This window comes from Tinamus guttatus, unplaced genomic scaffold (assembly GCF_059628265.1).
Source record: "Tinamus guttatus ecotype Peru unplaced genomic scaffold, ASM5962826v1 Tinamus_guttatus_pri_ptg000649l, whole genome shotgun sequence".
In the NCBI taxonomy this organism is placed as follows: domain Eukaryota; kingdom Metazoa; phylum Chordata; class Aves; order Tinamiformes; family Tinamidae; genus Tinamus; species Tinamus guttatus.
Window position 1 is genome coordinate 1,389,341 of NW_028289183.1, and position 21,665 is coordinate 1,411,005.

At 56.6% G+C, this 21,665-nt stretch overlaps 2 protein-coding genes across 2 annotated transcripts; both read right to left on the minus strand.

The window, feature by feature from the left end:
• Positions 1–4,336: 4,336 nt before the first annotated feature.
• LOC148592037 (feather beta keratin-like) lies at positions 4,337–4,672 on the minus strand. Its single transcript, XM_088535942.1, has one exon. It carries the CDS (start codon positions 4,670–4,672, stop codon positions 4,337–4,339), a length of 336 nt encoding a protein of 111 aa, XP_088392068.1.
• Positions 4,673–12,142: 7,470 nt separating this feature from the next.
• Positions 12,143–12,486, minus strand: LOC148592038 (feather beta keratin-like). Its single transcript, XM_088535981.1, has one exon. It carries the CDS (start codon positions 12,482–12,484, stop codon positions 12,143–12,145), a length of 342 nt encoding a protein of 113 aa, XP_088392107.1. The 5' UTR covers positions 12,485–12,486.
• Between the last annotated feature and the right edge of the window lie 9,179 nt (positions 12,487–21,665).

The window sequence follows — 21,665 nt, forward strand, 5'->3', positions numbered from 1 at the left end:
GAGACGCCACACGCGTGCAGCTCTGTTGCACAATGCCTTTATTGAGAATCAGAAGAAGGGGTAGAACATGGAAGATGCAAGCTGTACGTTGCCAGGGATGTGAAAGGCCTGAACATTGCTGTCGTCCCTGGGGAGCTCGGCAGGCGGCGGCTGCTTGCTCTCCCCTTCCTCGTGAAGGTGCTCACATAGGGCTCATTGCCTTTGGTGATGTCCATCCCGCGAGGAGCCAGGTGTGGAAGAGGAGGTGTTTCAGCGGCAGCATGACGTAAAGTAAAGCAAGAGGAAGATGGAAGGAGGTGTGCTGGGAGGAGGCAGGAAGTGGGCACAGGAACCTCCTTGCAGCTGGAGGGGTGAGAGCTGGGCCCCTCTGGAGGCCGTGGTGGTGCTGTCCAGGCTGTCTCCAGGCCTTGTTTCAAGGCAGCTGGGGCTCACTCCTAGGCAGGCAATGGGGGGCCTTTAGCAGATCTGGTTGCCCCATCCATAGGACCCCCAGAGGCCAAGGCCACGGCCACGGCCCCGGCCGGCCCAGCCAAAGCCGCCCAGACCCAGGGCGCCTCCAGAAGCGATGGGCACGCTGGCAGCGCTGAGAGAGCTTCCCACGGCAGCTGAAGCGGTGGAGCCCACGGCTGTGCTCTGCGGGAAGGAGCTGAGGATTGGTCCCGGCAGGGTCACCAGCACTGGCGAGGGCTGGATCACAACACTGGAGTCAGCACAGCGCAGGACGCATGGCTCGTTGCAGCTGTTGGCCAGAGGGGCTGGGCCGCCAGTGGCTGGCAGGCAGGGGCTGTAGCACGCCATGTCTCCAGAGGGAAGGAGCGAGGAGCCTCTGCAACACAGAGCCCGGAGTGAGCGCAGGGCAGGAGCTGTGGCCCCGTTGCAGATGCCCAGCTCGGGTTCTGCATAGCAGGTAAGAGTGGGCACTGGGGAGCAGGCTCTGGCATGGGCAAGCGCCACCCAAGAGGGCTGTGTCCAGCAGCTGTGGCCTCGGGCTGTTGTTTCCGCAGGACACAGCGGAGTCCCTGCTCCTATCCAGGGTGCATAGGTCACATCTCTGTGCAGCGCAACGTCCAGAGACATCCTACCCATTAGGGGTGACCCACTTCAAGCCTGCATTGGGCAGCTACAGTATCTGGGCAAGCTTTTCTTCTAGCCCGCCTGCAGAAGCACTCCCCCTTGGGCAAAATCTCTGCCTGGCCTGCACCTAGAAACTCTCTGCTCTAGGATCATTTAGGGAAGGGAAGAGAGCAGCAGGAGTATTCAGACTTCTGAGCAAGCCTAGAATTCTGCCAGTGGAAGAGACAAGAGACACACCGAAGAGAGAGACTTACCAAGTTCTCTGAGGAGAGGAAGGTGCAAGAAGAGAATGCAGGAGCTGGGAGCTGCGCACCCTTTTTATACTGTGTCTCAAAGGCCTGAGGGGGCTGAAAACGGATGTGGACAGGAAGCAATTTGAGCAACAGTAATTTTGGCCTGCAAAGCTGTGCTCTAGATGAAAGACACTGCTATTTGGCGTGGCGTGTTGGACTCCTTTTTAATCCCAGTTAAGAGCAAAATGACTACTCGACGAGTCATTAGGCTTGTCCCTTTGACCCATACTCCCTAGAGGTGTCAAGTTCCTTGTGCAGAAAGACTCCTAGGCCATGCCCTTGCTGCCCCCTGTGGTGAACACGGCCACCACTCAGTGAGGCCCTGAGCTGTGGATCCTGGGTGGAGCGCCTGGCAAGGTCCTTGTCTGCAAATGGGGTGAGGTTGACGCAGCCAAGCACAAGAGACTTGAGGGCCGGGGAAGCCCTCAGAGCACAGACCAGCCTCTCTAGAGTGTGCATCCCTCAGAGAGATGCAGACTGGCTCTGTGGAACCTCCGATCCCCAGGAGTGATCAGAAGTTATTGGCCAACCAGGTAGGCGCAAACCCTGTTGTGTGTAGGGCTGTGGGTGCTGAGGAGGCTATTGCTGGAGGTGGCTTTGTGTTCACTCCCAGCCTTGGTGCTTTCCTGCCAGTGAAGTGGATGTCCAAAGAGTGGAGCACATGTGTCCTGTGTGAGAGGCCCAAGTATCTCCTGTGGAAAGGACATGGCCATTGCTTTAGCAGGCTTGCCCTGTCATCTTAGTCACCTGAATAAACCCAAGAGCTCATGGAGGCATTGGAGAGCACTCGAGACGTCTGATGAGGGATGCCTAGAAGTGTGCCAGGAGCAAGTGGCTTTGTTGGCTTCAGCACATTCTTCTGCAAAAGGCGCATGGCTGCGTTGCTATGTGCGGGTTGTCCAGGTCAGTGCCCCTCAGGGTCTGGCTTGTTTTCCCCTGGTCAGGGATGGAGTGGCCCTTTCGGGAGCTTTGAATTACAGGGTGGTGCCAGAGCATCTTGCAGCTGACTCACTCAGGAGGACCCAGTGTGTGGAGGACCTGGGGGAATGTCAGCCTCCCCTCACTGCACCTCATCCATGCACTAGCATGAGGGCCATGAGGGAAATGGACTAAACTGTGTACGGGACCCTGCAGTCAAATCATTGTGCGCCATCGCACAGAAATGCAGTTGTTGCTACCCTGTTGCCAGTGCTGTTAACATCACACTCCGCCACGTGGTGACTGCTAGAACTGGTCTCTTGAAAGACTTGCGTCTCCGGCCCGTGCTGTCCGAGGAAAGGCAAGTGCTAGGCAGACTTGCACCCCATGATATGGGTGCCCGCAGCAAGTCTTAGAAGTGAAGCAACTAATGCACCCCGATGCACAGGCTGTGGGACTTAAAGAAGGAGAATTTCTGAGTGGGAGCAGGCGTGTGCAGCCAGGAAGGATCTTCTCTTGGGAAGCAGGCACATAGAAAAGAAGCCTTCGCCAGGAAAGCCTTGCTCGGGAAGACACTTTGTGACAATGCGAGGAAAGCATGACAAGGGAGCGGACTTGTGACCTTCCCGCTGCCAGAGACCTTCCCTTAAAGCATTTCTACAACCCAAGTAATGTCTTGGACGTGAGAATTGTAATTTGACATATGGTTAGATGTTGGGTCTTGCTGGCAAGGCTGTCCAAATCGTACTTGCAAGGAGCTCTGCTCCGTCGTAGCGTTTGAAGCTTCATGGTGTCGGGAAGATGACCTCAGCTGACACGTCCATCTTTTCCCTGGCTCTTGTCTCTCCTTTGCCATTGCTCAGAGAGCTTCTCATGGGGCCTGGCTCTCTCACAAGCATTGCACTGCCGTGCTTAGCCTGAGCTGTGCCTTGTGCGGTCCTGGAGAGCAAACGGCACCAGGACTTGGTGGGCCACCAGCCACAGAAGACGGTGCCCTGGCTTCATCCCTCTTTTGCTGCTTTGTGGGCCTGTGAGTGTGCTCCATCCTGCCTGAACCTGCCAGGGTAAGGTGAGACTGGATAAATGCAACAGGAAGGGTGCTGCTGTGGAAGTGCCAAGAGGCGGTGACAAGTCATGAGGTGTAGTGCTGATATGCAGGGCTGAGGAGGAAACCTTTCAGTTTGCCTCTTCTTTTGGGGAGCAACAGCCACATTTTCCTTGGACAGGCAGGGAGTTGGAAGGGACTTGGAAGTTGGCTGCTACTTCCAAGGGCTGCATTGCTTCTCTCAGTTGTGCCACTGCTTCCAGCAGGAGCTCTCCACAGGAGTGGGTCAAGGCAGTGATGAGGGATGAACCTTGACAGGCCATGCTCAGCAGGGCAGCAGGGCCTAGAAGGCAGGGGCAAGGAAGAGCTGCCTCCTGCAGTTTCCCTTGTTGCTGCCGGGGGAGCAGGAAGGACTCTGCACATGGGGGAGGAAAGGGAGGAGGACTTGCAGCTACCTTTGTTGGGAGCACCTCTCACATGAGCCCGGAGATCATCCTGTCCTCCTCTCCATGAGGACCTTGAGGATTGAGGGGAGAGGAGAAAGAAACGCCACACACGTGCAGCTCTGTTGCACAATGCCTTTATTGAGAATCAGAAGGAGAGGCAGATCGTGTAAGATGCAAGCTGTACGTTGCGAGGGATCTGAAAGGCCTGAGCAATGCTGCTGTCCCTAGGGAGCTCAGCAGTCGGCGGCTGCTTGCTCTCCCCTTCCTCATGAAGGTGCTCGCATAGCGCTCGTTGCTCGTTGCCTTTGGTGATGTCCATCCCCGGAGGAGCCAGGCATGGAAGGGGAGATGTTTCAGGGGCAGCATGAGGTGAAGCAAAGCAAGAGGAAGGTGGAAGGAGGTGTGCTGGGAGGAGGCAGGAAGTGGGCACAGGAGCCTCCTTGTAGCTGGAGGGGTGGCAGGTGGGCCCCTCTAGAGGCCCTGGTCTTGCTGTCCAGGCTGTCTCCAGGCCTTGTTTCAAGGCAGCTGGGGCTCCCTCCCAGGCAGGCAATGGAGGGGCTTTAGCAGATCTGGTTGCCCCATCCATAGGACCCCCAGAGGCCAAGGCCACGGCCACGGCCAGCCCAGCCAAAGCCGCCCAGACCCAGGCCTCCTCCAGAAGCGATGGGCACGCTGGCAGCGCTGAGAGAGCTTCCCACGGCAGCTGAAGCGGTGGAACCCACGGCTGTGCTCTGCGGGAAGGAGCTGAGGATTGGTCCCGGCAGGGTCACCAGCACTGGCGAGGGCTGGATGGCAACGCTGGAGTCAGCACAGCGCAGGACGCACGGCTCGTTGCAGCTGTTGGCCAGAGGGGCTGGGCCGCAGGTGGCTGGCAGGCAGGGGCTGTAGCACGCCATGTCTCCGGAGGGGAGGAGCGAGGAGCCTCTGCAACACAGAGCCCGGAGTGAGCGCAGGGCAGGAGCTGTGGCCCCGTTGCAGATGCCCAGCTCGGGTTCTGCATAGCAGGTAAGAGTGGGCATTGGGGAGCAGGCTCTGGCATGGGCAAGCGCCACCCAAGAGGGCTGTGTCCAGCAGCTGTGGTCTCGGGCTGCTGTTTCCGCAGGACACAGCGGAGTCCCTGCTCCTATTCAGGGTGCATAGGTCACGTCTCCGTGGTGCCATGGTGCCCTACCTCTGGAGACATCCCACCTATTAAGGGTGACCCACTTCAACCCTGCATTGGGCAGCTACAGTATCTGGGCAAGCTTTTCTTCTAGCCCACCTGCAGAAGAACTCTCCCTTGGGCAAAATCTCTGCCTGGCCTGCGCCTAGAATCTCTCTGCTCTAGGATCATTTAGGGAAGGGAAGAGAGCAGCAGCAGGAGCATTCAGACTGCTGAGCAAGCCTAGAATTCTGCCAGTGGAAGAGACAAGAAACACACCGAAGAGAGAGACTTACCAAGTTCTCTGAGGAGAGGAAGGTGCAAGAAGAGAATGCAGGAGCTGGAAGCTGCGCACCCTTTTATACTGTGTCTCAAAGGCCTGAGGGGGTTGAAAAGGGATGTGGACAGGAAGCACGTTGAGCAACAGTAATTTTGGCTTACAAAGCTGTTCTCTAGATGAAAGACACTGCTATTTGGCGTGGCGTGCTGGGCTCCTTTTTAATCCCAGGTAAGAGCAAAATGACTACTCGACGAGTCATTAGGCTTGTCCCTTTGACCCATACTCCCTAGAGGTGTCAAGTTCCTTGTGTGGAAAGACTCCTAGGCCATGCGCTTGCTGCCCCCTGTGGTGAACACGGCCACCACTCAGTGAGGCCCTGAGCTGTGGATCCTGGGTGGAGCACCTGGCAAGGTCCTTGTCTGCAAGTGGGGTGAGGTTGACGCAGCCAAGCACAAGAGACTTGAGGACCGGGGAAGCCCTCAGAGCACAGACCAGCCTCTCTAGAGTGTGCATGTCCCAGAAGGACACAGACTGGCTCTGTGGAACCTCCGATCCCCAGGAGCGATCGGAAGATACTGGCCAACCAGGGAGGCGCAAAACCCTGTTGTGTGTAGGGCTGTGGGCACTGAGGAGGCTATTGCTGAAGGTGGCTTTGTGTTCACCCCCAGCCTTGGTGCATTCCTACCAGTGAAGTGGATGTCCAAGGAGTGGAACGCGTGTGTCCTCTGCGAGAGGCCCAAGTATCTCCTGTGGGAAGGACATGGCCATTGCCTTAGCAGTCTTGCCCTGTCGTGTTAGTCACCTGAGTAAACGCAAGAGCTCATGGAGGCAGTGGTTAGCACTCGGGACGTCTGCTGAGAGATGCCTGCATATGTGCCAGGAGCAAGTGACTTTGTTGGCTTCAGCACATTCTTCTGCAAAAGGCACGTGGCTGTGTTGCTGCTTGCTGGTTGTCCAGGTCAGTGCCCCGCAGGGTCTGTCTTGTTTTCCTCTGGTCAGGGAAGAAGTGGCCCTTTCAGGAGCTTTGAATTGCAAGGTGGTGCCAGAGCATCTTGCAGCTGACTCACTCAGGAGGACCCAGTGTGTGGAGGACCTGTGGGAATATCAGCTGCCCTTCACTGTACTTCATCCAAATGGTAGCATGAGGGCCATGGGGGATGAGGGCCATGGGGGAAATGGACTAAACTGGGTACGGGACCCACCAGTCCACTCGTTGTGCACCATCGCACAGAAATACAGCTGTTGCTACCCTGTTGCCAATGCTGTTAGCATCACATTCCGCCACGTGGTGACTGCTAGAACTGGTCTCTTGAAAGACTTGCGTCTCCGGCCCGTGCTGTCCAAGGAAAAGCAAGTGCTAGGCAGACTTGCACCCCATGATATGGGTGCCCGCAACAAGTCTTAGAAATAGAGGAAATTGTGAACAACGACGCACGAGCTGTGAGACTTGAAGAAGAAGTATTTCTGAGTAGGAGCAGGCGTGTGCAGCCAGGAAGGAGCTTTCCTTGGGAAGCGGGCATCTAGAATAAAAGCCTTCTCTAAGAAAGCCTTGCTCGGGAAGACACTTGGTGGTCCTGCGAAGAAAGCATGACGATGGAGCGGACTCGTGACCTTCCCTCTGCCAGAGACCTTCCCTTAAAGCATTTCTGCAACACAAGTAATGTCTGGAATGTGAGAATTGTAGTCAGACACATGGTTAGATGGTGGTTCTTGCTGGCAAGGCTTTCCAAATCCTACTTGCAAGGAGCTCTGCTCCTTCCTAGCGTTTGAAGCTTCATGGTGTCGGGAAGATGACCTCAGCTGACACGTCCATCTTTTCCCTGGCTCTTGTCTCTCCTTTGCCATTGCTCAGAGAGCTTCTCATGGGGCCTGGCTCTCTCACAAGCATTGCACTGCAGCACTTACCCTGAGCTGTGCCTTGTGCTGTCCTGGAGAGCAAACGGCACCAGGACTTGGTGGGCCACCAGCCACAGAAGACGGTGCCCTGGCTTCATCCCTCTTTTGCTGCTTTGTGGGCCTGTGAGTGTGCTCCATCCTGCCTGAACCTGCCTGGGTAAGGTGTGATTGGGTACATGCAACAGGAAGGGTGCTGCTGTGGAAGAGCCAGGAGGCTGTGACAAGTCATGAGGTGTAGTGCTGGAAAAAGAGGAAACCTTTCAGTTTGCCTCTTCTTTTGGGGAGCAACAGCCACATTTTCCTTGGACAGGCCGGGAGTTGGAAGGGGCTTGGAAGTTGGCTGCTACTTCCAAGGGCTGCATTGCTTGTCTCAGTTGTGCCACTGCTTCCAGCAGGAGCTCTCCACAGGAGTGGGTCAAGGCAGTGATGAGGGATGAGCCTTGACAGGCCACGCCCAGCAGGGCAGCAAGGCCTAGCAGGCAGGGGCGAGGAAGAGCTGCCTCCTGCAGTTTCCCTTGGTGCTGCCGGGGGAGCAGGAAGGACTCTGCACCTGGGGGAGGAAAGGGAGGAGGATTTGCAGCTCCCTTTCTGCCAGCACCTCTTGCCATGAGGAGCTTGAGGATTGAGAGGAGAAAGAGACGCCACACGCGTGCAGCTCTGTTGCACAATGCCTTTATTGAGAATCAGAAGAAGGGGTAGAACATGGAAGATGCAAGCTGTACGTTGCCAGGGATGTGAAAGGCCTGAACATTGCTGTCGTCCCTGGGGAGCTCGGCGGGGGCGGCTGACTGCTCTCCCCTTCCTCGTGAAGGTGCTCACATAGGGCTCATTGCCTTTGGTGATGTCCATCCCGCGAGGAGCCAGGCGTGGAAGAGGAGGTGTTTCAGCGGCAGCATGACGTAAAGTAAAGCAAGAGGAAGATGGAAGGAGGTGTGCTGGGAGGAGGCAGGAAGTGGGCACAGGAACCTCCGTGCAGCTGGAGGGGTGAGAGCTGGGCCCCTCTGGAGGCCGTGGTGGTGCTGTCCAGGCTGTCTCCAGGCCTTGTTTCAAGGCAGCTGGGGCTCACTCCTAGGCAGGCAATGGGGGGCCTTTAGCAGATCTGGTTGCCCCATCCATAGGACCCCCAGAGGCCAAGGCCACGGCCACGGCCCCGGCCGGCCCAGCCAAAGCCGCCCAGACCCAGGCCTCCTCCAGAAGCGATGGGCACGCTGGCAGCGCTGAGAGAGCTTCCCACGGCAGCTGAAGCGGTGGAGCCCACGGCTGTGCTCTGCGGGAAGGAGCTGAGGATTGGTCCCGGCAGGGTCACCAGCACTGGCGAGGGTTCGATGACAACGCTGGAGTCAGCACAGCGCAGGACGCATGGCTCGTTGCAGCTGTTGGCCAGAGGGGCTGGGCCGCCAGTGGCTGGCAGGCAGGGGCTGTAGCACACCATGTCTCCTGATGGAAGGAGCGAGGAGCCTCTGCAACACAGAGCCCGGAGTGAGCGCAGGGCAGGAGCTGTGGCCCCGTTGCAGATGCCCAGCTCGGGTTCTGCATAGCAGGTAAGAGTGGGCACTGGGGAGCAGGCTCTGGGATGGGCAAGCGCCACCCAAGAGGGCTGTGTCCAGCAGCTGTGGCCTCGGGCTGTTGTTTCCGCAGGACACAGCGGAGTCCCTGCTCCTATCCAGGGTGCATAGGTCACATCTCTGTGCAGCGCAACGTCCAGAGACATCCTACCCATTAGGGGTGACCCACTTCAAGCCTGCATTGGGCAGCTACGGTATCTGGGCAAGCTTTTCTTCTAGCCCGCCTGCAGAAGCACTCCCCCTTGGGCAAAATCTCTGCCTGGCCTGCACCTAGAAACTCTCTGCTCTAGGATCATTTAGGGAAGGGAAGAGAGCAGCAGGAGCATTCAGACTGCTGAGCAAGACTAGAATTCTGGCAGTGGAAGAGACAAGAGACACACCGAAGAGCGAGACTTACCAAGTTCTCTGAGGAGAGGAAGGTGCAAGAAGAGAATGCAGGAGCTGGGAGCTGTGCACCCTTTTATACTGTGTCCCAAAGGCCTGAGGGGGCTGAAAATGGATGTGGACAGGAAGCACGTTGAGCAACAGTAATTTTGGCCTGCAAAGCTGTGCTCTAGATGAAAGACACTGTTATTGGCGTGGCGTGTTGGACTCCTTTTTAATCCCAGTTAAGAGCAAAATGACTATTCAACGAGTCATTAGGCTTGTCCCCTTGACCCATACTCCCTAGAGGTATTGTGCCACTCGTGTGGAAAGATTCCCCGGCCGTGCACTTGCTGCCCTCTGTGCTGAACACGGCCACCACTCAGTGAGGCCCTGAGCTGTGGATCCTGGATGGAGCACCTGGCAAGGTCCTTGTCTGCAAATGGGGTGAGGTTGACGCAGCAAAGCACAAGTGACTTGAGGGCCGGGGAAGCCCTCAGAGCACAGACCAGCCTCTCTAGAGTGTGCATCCCTCAGAGAGATGCAGACTGGCTCTGTGGAACCTCCGATCCCAAGGAGTGATCAGAAGATATTGGCCAGCCAGGGAGACACAACACCCTGTTGTGCGCAGGGCTGTGGGCACTGAGGAGGCTGTTGCAGGAGGTGGCGTTTTGTTCACCCCCAGCCTTGGTGCTTTCCTGCCAGTGAAGTGGATGTCCAAGGATTGGAGCGCGTGTGTCCTGTGCGAGAGGCCCAAGTATCTCCTGTGGGAAGGACATGGCCATTGCCTTAGCAGTCTTGCCCTGTCGTGTTAGTCACCTGAGTAAACGCAAGAGCTCATGGAGGCAGTGGTTAGCACTCGGGACGTCTGCTGAGAGATGCCTGCATATGTGCCAGGAGCAAGTGACTTTGTTGGCTTCAGCACATTCTTCTGCAAAAGGCGCGTGGCTGTGTTGCTGCTTGCTGGTTGTCCAGGTCAGTGCCCCTCAGGGTCTGGCTTGTTTTCCCCTGGTCAGGGATGGAGTGGCCCTTTCAGGAGCTTTGAATTGCAAGGTGGTGCCAGAGCATCTTGCAGCTGACTCACTCAGGAGGACCCAGTGTGTGGAGGACCTGTGGGAATATCAGCTGCCCTTCACTGTACTTCATCCAAATGCTAGCATGAGGGCCATGGGGGAAATGCACTAAACTGTGTAGGGGACCCACCAGTCAACTTGCTGTGCAGCATCGCACAGAAATGCAGTTGTTCCTACCCTGTTGCCAATGCTGTTACCGTCAGGCTCTGCCACGTGGTGACTGCTTGAACTGGTCTCTTGAAAGACTTGTGTCTGCGGTTCGTGCTGTCCGAGGAAAAGCAAGTGCTAGGCAGACTTGCACCCCATGATATGTGTGCCCGCAGCAAGTCTTAGAAGTGAAGCGACTTATGCACCCCTATGCACAGGCTGTGGGACTTAAAGAAGGAGAATTTCTGAGTGGGAGCAGGCGTGTGCAGCCAGGAAGGATCTTCTCTTGGGAAGCGGGCACATAGAAAAGAAGCCTTCTCTAAAAAAGCCTTTCTCGGGAAGACACTTAGTGGTCCTGCGAGGAAAGCATGACAAGGGAGTGGACTCATGACATCCCGCTGCCAGAGACCTTCCCTTAAAGCACTTCTAGAACACAAGTTATTAAGCAACGCATGACAACAGAGCGTGCTCATCACATTGCAGCTGTCAGAGGCCTTTTGTTAAAGCATTTCTGCAACACACTTATGTCTGTGACTTGAGAATTGTAGTCAAACACATGGCCAGATTGTGGTTCCTATTGGAAAGCCTGTCCAAATCCTACCTGCAAGGACCTCTGCTCCTTCCCAGTGTGTGAGAGTTTATGGTGTCAGGGAGAAGATCTTAGCTGATACCTCCATCTTTTCAATTGCTCTTGCCTGTCATATACTAAAGCTCAGAGAGCTTCTCATGGGGCATGGCTCTCTCACAAGCATTGCACTGCAGCACCTGGCCTGTGTTGTGCAGTGGGTGGTCCTGGAGAGCAGATGGCGCCAGGACTTGGTGGGCCACCAGCCACAGAAGACTGTGCCCTTCGTCCATCCCTGTTTTCCTGCTTTGTGGCCATGTCAGTGTGCTCCATCCTGCCTGAACCTGCCCGGCTAATCTGTGCCTGGATACATGCAAAGGGAAGGGTGCTGCTGCAGAAAGGCCAGGAAGCGGGGACAAGTCATGAGCTGTAGTGCTGGTGTGCAGGGCTGAGGAGAAAACCTTTCAGTTGGCCTCTTCTTTTGGGGAGCAACAGCCACATTTTCCTTGGACAGGCAGGGAGTTGGAAGGGGCTTGGAAGTTGGCTACTGCCTCCAAGGGCTGTGTTGCTTGTCTCAGTTGTGCCACTGCTTCCAGTAGGAGCTCTCCACAGGAGTGGGTCAAGGTGGTGTTGAGGGGTGAACCTTAACAGGCCACGCTCAGCAGGGCAGCCACCTTGCGCAGGATGGCCTAGCAAGGCAGGGGCGAGGAAGAGTTGGCTCCTGTAGGTTCTCTTGGTGCTGCTGGGGGAGCAGGAAGGACTTCCCACATGGGGGAGGAAAGAGAGGAGGATTTTCAGCTCCCTTTAGTGGCAGGACCTCTCATGCGAGCCCAGAGATTATCCTGTACAAGAGAAGGTTGAGGATTGAGAGGACAGGAAGAAGAGATGCCACACGCATGCAGCTCTGTTGCAAAATGCCTTTATTGAGAATCAGAAGGAGGGGCAGAGCGTGGAAGATGCAAGCTGTATGTTGCCAGGGATCTGAAAGGCCTGAGAATTCGTCATCCCTGGGGAGCTCAGCAGGCAGCGGCTGCTTGCTCTCCCCTTCCTCGTGAAGGTGCTCGCATAGCGCTCGTTGCCTTTGGTGATGTCCATCCCCAGAGGGGCCAGGCGTGGAAGAGAAGGTATTTCAGGGGCAGCATGAGGTGAAGCAAAGCAAGAGGAAGGTGGAAGGAGGTGTGCTGGGAGGAGGTAGGAAGTGGGTGCAGGCGCCTCCTTGTAGCTGGAGGAGTGGGAGCTGGGCCCCTCTGGAGGCCCTGGTGGTGCTGTCCAGGCTGTCTCCAGGCCTTGTTTCAAGGCAGCTGGGGCTCACTCCCAGGCAGGCAATGGGGGGGCTTTAGCAGATCTGGTTGCCCCATCCATAGGACCCCCAGAGGCCAAGGCCACGGCCACGGCCCCGGCCGGCCCAGCCAAAGCCGCCCAGACCCAGGGCGCCTCCAGAAGCGATGGGCACGCTGGCAGCGCTGAGAGAGCTTCCCACGGCAGCTGAAGCGGTGGAGCCCACGGCTGTGCTCTGCGGGAAGGAGCTGAGGATTGGTCCCGGCAGGGTCACCAGCACTGGCGAGGGCTGGATGGCAACGCTGGAGTCAGCACAGCGCAGGACGCACGGCTCGTTGCAGCTGTTGGCCAGAGGGGCTGGGCCGCAGGTGGCTGGCAGGCAGGGGCTGTAGCACGCCATGTCTCTGGAGGGAAGGAGCGAGGAGCCTCTGCAACACAGAGCCCGGAGTGAGCGCAGGGCAGGAGCTGTGGCCCCGTTGCAGATGCCCAGCTCGGGTTCTGCATAGCAGGTAAGAGTGGGCATTGGGGAGCAGGCTCTGAGATGGGCAAGCGCCGCCCAAGAGGGCTGTGTCCAGCAGCTGTGGTCTCGGGCTGTTGTTTCCGCAGGACACAGCGGAGTCCCTGCTCCTATCCAGGGTGCATAGGTCACGTCTCCGAGGTGCCATGGTGCCCTACCTCTGGAGACATCCCACCTATTAAGGGTGACCCGCTTCAACCCTGCATTGGGCAGCTACAGTATCTGGGCAAGCTTTTCTTCTAGCCCACCTGCAGAAGCACTCTCCCTCGGGCAAAATCTCTGCCTGGCCTGCGCCTAGAAACTCTCTGCTCTAGGATCATTTAGGGAAGGGAACAGAGCAGCAGGAGCATTCAGACTGCTGAGCAAGCCTAGAATACTGCCAGTGGAAGAGACAAGAGACACACCGAAGAGAGAGACTTACCAAGTTCTCTGAGGAGAGGAAGGTGCAAGAAGAGAATGCAGGAGCTGGAAGCTGCGCACCCTTTTTATACTGTGTCCCAAAGGCCTGAGGGGGCTGAAAAGGGATGTGGACAGGAAGCACGTTGAGCAACAGTAATTTTGGCTTACAAAGCTGTTCTCTAGATGAAAGACACTGCTATTTGGCATGGCGTGTTAGGCTCCTTTTTAATCCCAGGTAAAAGCAAAATGACTACTCGACGAGTCATTAGGCTTGTCCCTTTGACCCATACTCCCTAGAGGTGTCAGGTTCCTTGTGTGGAAAGACTCCTAGGCCATGCGCTTGCTGCCCCGTGTGGTGAACACTGCCACCACTCAGTGAGGCCATGAGCTGTGGATCCTGGGTGGAGCACCTGGCAAGGTCCTTGTCTGCAAGTGGGGTGAGGTTGACGCAGCCAAGCACAAGAGACTTGAGGGCCGGGAAAGCCCTCAGAGCACAGACCAGCCTCTCTAGAGTGTGCATGTCCCAGAGGGACACAGACTGGCTCTGTGGAACCTCCGATCCCCAGGAGCGATCGGAAGATACTGGCCAACCAGGGAGGCGCAAAACCCGGTTGTGTGTAGGGCTGTGGGCACTGAGGAGGCTGTTGCTGGAGGTGGCTTTGTGTTCACCCCCAGGCTTGGTGCTTTCCTGCCAGTGAAGTGGATGTCCAAGGAGTGGAACGCGTGTGTCCTGTGCGAGAGGCCCAAGTATCTCCTGTGGGAAGGACATGGCCATTGCCTTAGCAGTCTTGCCCTGTCGTGTTAGTCACCTGAGTAAACGCAAGAGCTCATGGAGGCAGTGGTTAGCACTCAGGACGTCTGCTGAGAGATGCCTGCATATGTGCCAGGGGCAAGTGACTTTGTTGGCTTGAGCACATTCTTCTGCAAAAGGCGCGTGGCTGTGTTGCTGCTTGCTGGTTGTTCAGGTCAGTGCCCCGCAGGGTCTGTCTTGTTTTCCTCTGGTCAGGGAAGAAGTGGCCCTTTCAGGAGCTTTGAATTGCAAGGTGGTGCCAGAGCATCTTGCAGCTGACTCACTCAGGAGGACCTAGTGTGTGGAGGACCTGGGGGAATATCAGCTGCCCTTCACTGTACTTCATCCAAATGCTAGCATGAGGGCCATGGGGGAAATGGACTAAACTGGGTACGGGACCCACCAGTCCACTCGTTGTGCACCATAGCACAGAAATGCAGCTGTTGCTACCCTGTTGCCAATGCTGTTACCGTCAGGCTCTGCCACGTGGTGACTGCTAGAACTGGTCTCTTGAAACTCTTGCGTGTCCGGCCCGTGCTGTCCGAGAAAAGGCAAGTGCTAGGCAGACTTGCACCCCATGATATGGGTGCCCGCAGCAAGTCTTAGAAATAGAGGAAATTGTGAACAACGACGCACGAGCTGTGAGACTTGAAGAAGAAGTATTTCTGAGTAGGAGCAGGCGTGTGCAGCCAGGAAGGAGCTTTCCTTGGGAAGCGGGCATCTAGAATAAAAGCCTTCTCTAAGAAACCCTTGCTCGGGAAGACACTTTGTGGTCCTGCGAAGAAAGCATGACGATGGAGCGGACTCGTGACCTTCCCTCTGCCAGAGACCTTCCCTTAAAGCATTTCTGCAACACAAGTAATGTCTGGGATGTGAGAATTGTAGTCAGAGACATGGTGAGATGGTGGTTCTTGCTGGCAAGGTTTTCCAAATCCTACTTGCAAGGAGCTGTGCTCCTTCCTAGCGTTTGAAGCTTCATGGTGTCGGGAAGATGACCTCAGCTGACACGTCCATCTTTTCCCTGGCTCTTGTCTCTGCTTTGCCATTGCTCAGAGAGCTTCTCATGGGGCCTGGCTCTCTCACAAGCATTGCACTGCCGTGCTTAGCCTGAGCTGTGCCTTGTGCGGTCCTGGAGAGCAAACGGCACCAGGACTTGGTGGGCCACCAGCCACAGAAGACGGTGCCCTGGCTTCATCCCTCTTTTGCTGCTTTGTGGGCCTGTGAGTGTGCTCCATCCTGCCTGGGTAAGGTGTGATTGGGTACATGCAACAGGAAGGGTGCTGCTGTGGAAGAGCCAGGAGGCTGTGACACGTCATGAGGTGTAGTGCTGGTGTGCAGGGCAGAGGAGGACACCTTTCAGTTTGCCTCTTCTTTTGGGGAGCAACAGCCACATTTTCCTTGGAGAGGCATGGAGTTGGAAGGGGCTTGGAAGTTGGCTGCTACTTCCAAGGGCTGCATTGCTTGTCTCAGTTGTGCCACTGCTTCCAGCAGGAGCTCTCCACAGGAGTGGGTCAAGGCAGTGATGAGGGATGAGCCTTGACAGGCCACGCCCAGCAGGGCTGCAAGGCCTAGCAGGCAGGGGCGAGGAAGAGCTGCCTCCTGCAGTTTCCCTTGGTGCTGCCGGAGGAGCAGGAAGGACTCTGCACATGGGGGAGGAAAGGGAGGAGGATTTGCAGCTCCCTTTTTGCCAGCACCTCTCACCATGAGGAGCTTGAGGATTTTAGAGGAGAAAGAGACGCCACACGCGTGCAGCTCTGTTGCACAATGCCTTTATTAAGAATCAGAAGAAGGGGTAGAACATGGAAGATGCAAGCTGTACGTTGCCAGGGATCTGAAAGGCCTGAACATTGCTGTCGTCCCTGGGGAGCTCGGCAGGCGGCGGCTGCTTGCTCTCCCCTTCCTCGTGAAGGTGCTCACATAGGGCTCATTGCCTTTGGTGATGTCCATCCCCCGAGGAGCCAGGCGTGGAAGAGGAGGTGTTTCAGGGGCAGCATGAGGTGAAGTAAAGCAAGAGGAAGATGGAAGGAGGTGTGCTGGGAGGAGGCAGGAAGTGGGCACAGGAACCTCCTTGCAGCTGGAGGGGTGAGAGCTGGGCCCCTCTGGAGGCTGTGGTGGTGCTGTCTTGGCTGTCTCCAGGCCTTGTTTCAAGGCAGCTGGGGCTCGCTCCCAGGCAGGCAATGGGGGGGCTTTAGCAGATCTGATTGCCCCATCCATAGGACCCCCAGAGGCCAAGGCCACGGCCACGGCCCCGGCCGGCCCAGCCAAAGCCGCCCAGACTCAGGCCTCCTCCAGAAGCGATGGGCACGCTGGCAGCGCTGAGAGAGCTTCCCACGGCAGCTGAAGCGGTGGAGCCCACGGCTGTGCTCTGCGGGAAGGAGCTGAGGATTGGTCCCGGCAGGGTCACCAGCACTGGCGAGGGTTCGATGACAACGCTGGAGTCAGCACAGCGCAGGACGCACGGCTCGTTGCAGCTGTTGGCCAGAGGGGCTGGGCCGCAGGTGGCTGGCAGGCAGGGGCTGTAGCACACCATGTCTCCTGATGGAAGGAGCGAGGAGCCTCTGCAACACAGAGCCCGGAGTGAGCGCAGGGCAGGAGCTGTGGCCCCGTTGCAGATGCCCAGCTCGAGTTCTGCATAGCAGGTAAGAGTGGGCACTGGGGAGCAGGCTCTGGGATGGGCAAGCGCCACCCAAGAGGGCTGTGTCCAGCAGCTGTGGTCTCGGGCTGTTGTTTCCGCAGGACACAGCGGAGTCCCTGCTCCTATCCAGGGTGCATAGGTCACATCTCCGTGGGACCCACCCTCCAGAGACATCCCACCCATTAGGGGTGACCCACTTCAACCCTGCATTGGGCAGCTACAGTATCTGGGCAAGCTTTACTTCTAGCCCACCTGCAGAAGCACTCCCCCTTTGGCAAAGCTGTCTGCCAGGCCTGAGCTAGAAACTCTGTGCTCTAGGATCATTTAGGGAAGGGAACAGAGCAGCAGGAGCATTCAGACTGCTGAGCAAGCCTAGAATACTGCCAGTGGAAGAGACAAGAGACACACCGAAGAGCGAGACTTACCAAGTTCTCTGAGGAGAGGAAGGTGCAAGAAGAGAATGCAGGAGCTGGGAGCTGCGCACCCTTTTATACTGTGTCCCAAAGGCCTGAGGGGGATGAAAACGGATGTGGACAGGAAGCACGTTGAGCAGCAGTAATTTTGGCTTGCAAAGCTGTGCTCTAGATGAAAGACACTGCTATTGGCGTGACGTGTTGGACTCCTTTTTAATCCCAGTTAAGAGCAAAATGACTACTCGACGAGTCATTAGGCTTGTCCCTTTGACCCATACTCCCTAGAGGTGTCGTGCCACTCGTGTGGAAAGACTCCCCGGCCGTGCACTTGCTGCCCTCTGTGGTGAACACGGCCACCACTCAGTGAGGCCCTGAGCTGTGGATCCTGGATGGAGCACCTGGCAAGGTCCTTGTCTGCAAATGGGGTGAGGTTGACGCAGCAAAGCACAAGTGACTTGAGGGCCGGGGAAGCCCTCAGAGCACAGAACAGCCTCTCTAGAGTGTGCATCCCTCAGAGAGATGCAGACTGGCTCTGTGGAACCTCCGATCCCAAGGAGTGATCAGAAGATATTGGCCAGCCAGGGAGGCACAACACCCTGTTGTGTGCAGGGCTGTGGGCACTGAGGAGGCTGTTGCAGGAGGTGGCGTTTTGTTCACCCCCAGCCTTGGTGCTTTCCTGCCAGTGAAGTGGATGTCCAAAGAGTGGAGCGCGTGTGTCCTGTGCGAGAGGCCCAAGTATCTCCTGTGGGAAGGACATGGCCATTGCCTTAGCAGTCTTGCCCTGTCGTGTTAGTCACCTGAGTAAACGCAAGAGCTCATGGAGGCAGTGGTTAGCACTCGGGACGTCTGCTGAGAGATGCCTGCATATGTGCCAGGGGCAAGTGACTTTGTTGGCTTGAGCACATTCTTCTGCAAAAGGCGCGTGGCTGTGTTGCTGCTTGCTGGTTGTCCAGGTCAGTGTCCCTCAGGGTCTGGCTTGTTTTCCCCTGTTCAGGGATGGAGTGGCCCTTTCAGGAGCTTTGAATTGCAAGGTGGTGCCAGAGCATCTTGCAGCTGACTCACTCAGGAGGACCCAGTGTGTGGAGGACCTGTGGGAATATCAGCTGCCCTTCACTGTACTTCATCCAAATGCTAGCATGAGGGCCATGGGGGAAATGCACTAAACTGTGTAGGGGACCCACCAGTCAACTTGCTGTGCAGCATCGCACAGAAATGCAGTTGTTCCTACCCTGTTGCCAATGCTGTTACCGTCAGGCTCTGCCACGTGGTGACTGCTTGAACTGGTCTCTTGAAAGACTTGTGTCTGCGGCCCGTGCTGTCCGAGGAAAAGCAAGTGCTAGGCAGACTTGCACCCCATGATATGTGTGCCCGCAGCAAGTTTTAGAAGTGAAGCGACTTATGCACCCCGATGCACAGGCTGTGGGACTTAAAGAAGGAGAATTTCTGAGTGGGAGCAGGCGTGTGCAGCCAGGAAGGATCTTCTCTTGGGAAGCGGGCACATAGAAAAGAAGCCTTCTCTAAAAAAGCCTTTCTCGGGAAGACACTTAGTGGTCCTGCGAGGAAAGCATGACAAGGGAGTGGACTCATGACATCCCGCTGCCAGAGACCTTCCCTTAAAGCACTTCTAGAACACAAGTTATTAAGCAACGCATGACAACAGAGCATGCTCATCACATTGCAGCTGTCAGAGGCCTTTTGTTAAAGCATTTCTGCAACACACTTATGTCTGTGACTTGAGAATTGTAGTCAAACACATGGCCAGATTGTGGTTCCTATTGGAAAGCCTGTCCAAATCCTACCTGCAAGGACCTCTGCTCCTTCCCAGTGTGTGAGAGTTTATGGTGTCAGGGAGAAGATCTTAGCTGATACCTCCATCTTTTCAATTGCTCTTGCCTGTCATATACTAAAGCTCAGAGAGCTTCTCATGGGGCATGGCTCTCTCACAAGCATTGCACTGCAGCACCTGGCCTGTGTTGTGCAGTGGGTGGTCCTGGAGAGCAGATGGCGCCAGGACTTGGTGGGCCACCAGCCACAGAAGACTGTGCCCTTCGTCCATCCCTATTTTCCTGCTTTGTGGCCATGTCAGTGTGCTCCATCCTGCCTGAACCTGCCCGGCTAATCTGTGCCTGGATACATGCAAAGGGAAGGGTGCTGCTGCAGAAAGGCCAGGAGGCGGTGACAAGTCATGAGGTGTAGTGCTGGTGTGCAGGGCTGAGGAGAAAACCTTTCAGTTTGCCTCTTCTTTTGGGGAGCAACAGCCACATTTTCCTTGGACAGGCAGGGAGTTGGAAGGGGCTTGGAAGTTGGCTACTGCCTCCAAGGGCTGTGTTGCTTGTCTCAGTTGTGCCACTGCTTCCAGTAGGAGCTCTCCACAGGAGTGGGTCAAGGCGGTGTTGAGGGGTGAACCTTAACAGGCCACGCTCAGCAGGGCAGCCACCTTGCGCAGGATGGCCTAGCAAGGCAGGGGCGAGGAAGAGTTGGCTCCTGTAGGTTCTCTTGGTGCTGCTGGAGGAGCAGGAAGGACTTCCCACATGGGGGAGGAAAGAGAGGAGGATTTTCAGCTCCCTTTAGTGGCAGGACCTCTCATGCGAGCCCAGAGATTATCCTGTACAAGAGAAGGTTGAGGATTGAGAGGACAGGAAAAAGAGATGCCACACGCATGCAGCTCTGTTGCAAAATGCCTTTATTGAGAATCAGAAGGAGGGGCAGAGCGTGGAAGATGCAAGCTGTATGTTGCCAGGGATCTGAAAGGCCTGAGAATTCGTCATCCCTGGGGAGCTCAGCAGGCAGCGGCTGCTTGCTCTCCCCTTCCTCGTGAAGGTGCTCGCATAGCGCTCGTTGCCTTTGGTGATGTCCATCCCCAGAGGAGCCAGGCGTGGAAGAGGAGGTATTTCAGGGGCAGCATGAGGTGAAGCAAAGCAAGAGGAAGATGGAAGGAGGTGTGCTCGGAGGAGGTAGGAAGTGAGTGCAGGCGCCTCCTTGTAGCTGGAGGAGTGGGAGCTGGGCCCCTCTGGAGGCCGTGGTGGTGCTGGCTAGGCAGTCTCCAGGCCTTGTTTCAAGGCAGCTGGGGCTCACTCCCAGGCAGGCAATGGGGGGCCTTTAGCAGATCTGGTTGCCCCATCCATAGGACCCCCAGAGGCCACGGCCACGGCCGGCCCAGCCAAAGCTGCCCAGACCCAGGCCTCCTCCAGAAGCGATGGGCACGCTGGCAGCGCTGAGAGAGCTTCCCACGGCAGCTGAAGCGGTGGAGCCCACGGCTGTGCTCTGCGGGAAGGAGCTGAGGATTGGTCCCGGCAGGGTCACCAGCACTGGCGAGGGCTGGATGGCAACGCTGGAGTCAGCACAGCGCAGGACGCACGGCTCGTTGCAGCTGTTGGCCAGAGGGGCTGGGCCGCAGGTGGCTGGCAGGCAGGGGCTGTAGCACGCCATGTCTCCGGAGGGAAGGAGCGAGGAGCCTCTGTAACACAGAGCCCGGAGTGAGCGCAGGGCAGGAGCTGTGGCCCCGTTGCAGACGCCCAGCTCGAGTTCTGCATAGCAGGTAAAAGTGGGCACTGGGGAGCAGGCTCTGGGATGGGCAAGCGCCACCCAAGAGGGCTGTGTCCAGCAGCTGTCGTCTCGGGCTGCTATTTCCGCAGGACACAGCGGAGTCCCTGCTCCTATCCAGGGTGCATAGGTCAAGTCGCCGCCCTGCCTCTGGAGACATCCCACCCATTAGGGGTGACCCACTTCAACCCTGCATTGGGCAGCTACAGTATCTGGGCAAGCTTTTTTTCTAGCCCACCTGCAGAAGCACTCCCCCTTGGGCAAAATCACTGCCTGGCCTGCACCTAGAAACTCTCTGCTCTAGGATCATTTAGGGAAGGGAAGAGAGCAGCAGGAGTATTCAGACTGCTGAGCAAGCCTAGAATTCTGCCAGTGGAAGAGACAAGAGACACACCGAAGAGAGAGACTTACCAAGTTCTCTGAGGAGAGGAAGGTGCAAGAAGAGAATGCAGGAGCTGGGAGCTGCGCACCCTTTTATACTGTGTCCCAAAGGCCTGAGGGGGCTGAAAATGGATGTGGACAGGAAACACGTTGAGCAGCAGTAATTTTGACTTACAAAGCTGTCCTCTAGATGAAAGACACTGCTATTTGGCGTGGCGTGTTGGACTCCTTTTTAATCCCAGGTAAGAGCAAAATGACTACTCGACGAGTCATTAGGCTTGTCCCTTTGACCCATACTCCCCAGTGGTGTCAAGTTCCTTGTGTGGAAAGACTCCTAGGCCATGCGCTTGCTACCCTCTGTGGTGAACACAGCCACCACTCAGGCCCTGAGCTGTGGATGCTGGATGGAGCACCTGGCAAGGTCCTTGTCTGCAAATGGGGTGAGGTTGACGCAGCAAAGCACAAGTGACTTGAGGGCCGGGGAAGCCCTCAGAGCACAGACCAGCCTCTCTAGAATGTGCGTGTCCCAGAGGGACACAAGTGGCTCTGTGGAACCTCCGATCCCCAGGAGTGATGGGAAGTTATTGGCCAACTAGGGAAGCGCAAAACCCTGTTGTGTGTAGGGCTGTGGGCACTGAGGAGGCTATTGCAGGAGGTGGTGTTTTGTTCACCCCCAGCCTTGGTGCTTTCCTGCCAGTGAAGTGGATGTCCAAGGAGTGGAACGCGTGTGTCCTGTGCGAGAGGCCCAAGTATCTCCTGTGGGAAGGACATGGCCATTGCCTTAGCAGGCTTGCCCTGTCGTGTTAGTCACCTGAGTAAACGCAAGAGCTCATGGAGGCAGTGGTTAGCACTTGGGACGTCTGCTGAGAGATGCCTGCATATGTGCCAGGTGCAAGTAACTTT

Coding starts and splice junctions, on each gene's coding strand:
- LOC148592037 (XM_088535942.1), bottom strand. CDS start 4,672: ATGGCGTGCTACAGCCCCTGCCTGCCAGCCACCTGCGGCCCAGCCCCT.
- LOC148592038 (XM_088535981.1), bottom strand. CDS start 12,484: ATGGCGTGCTACAGCCCCTGCCTGCCAGCCACCTGCGGCCCAGCCCCT.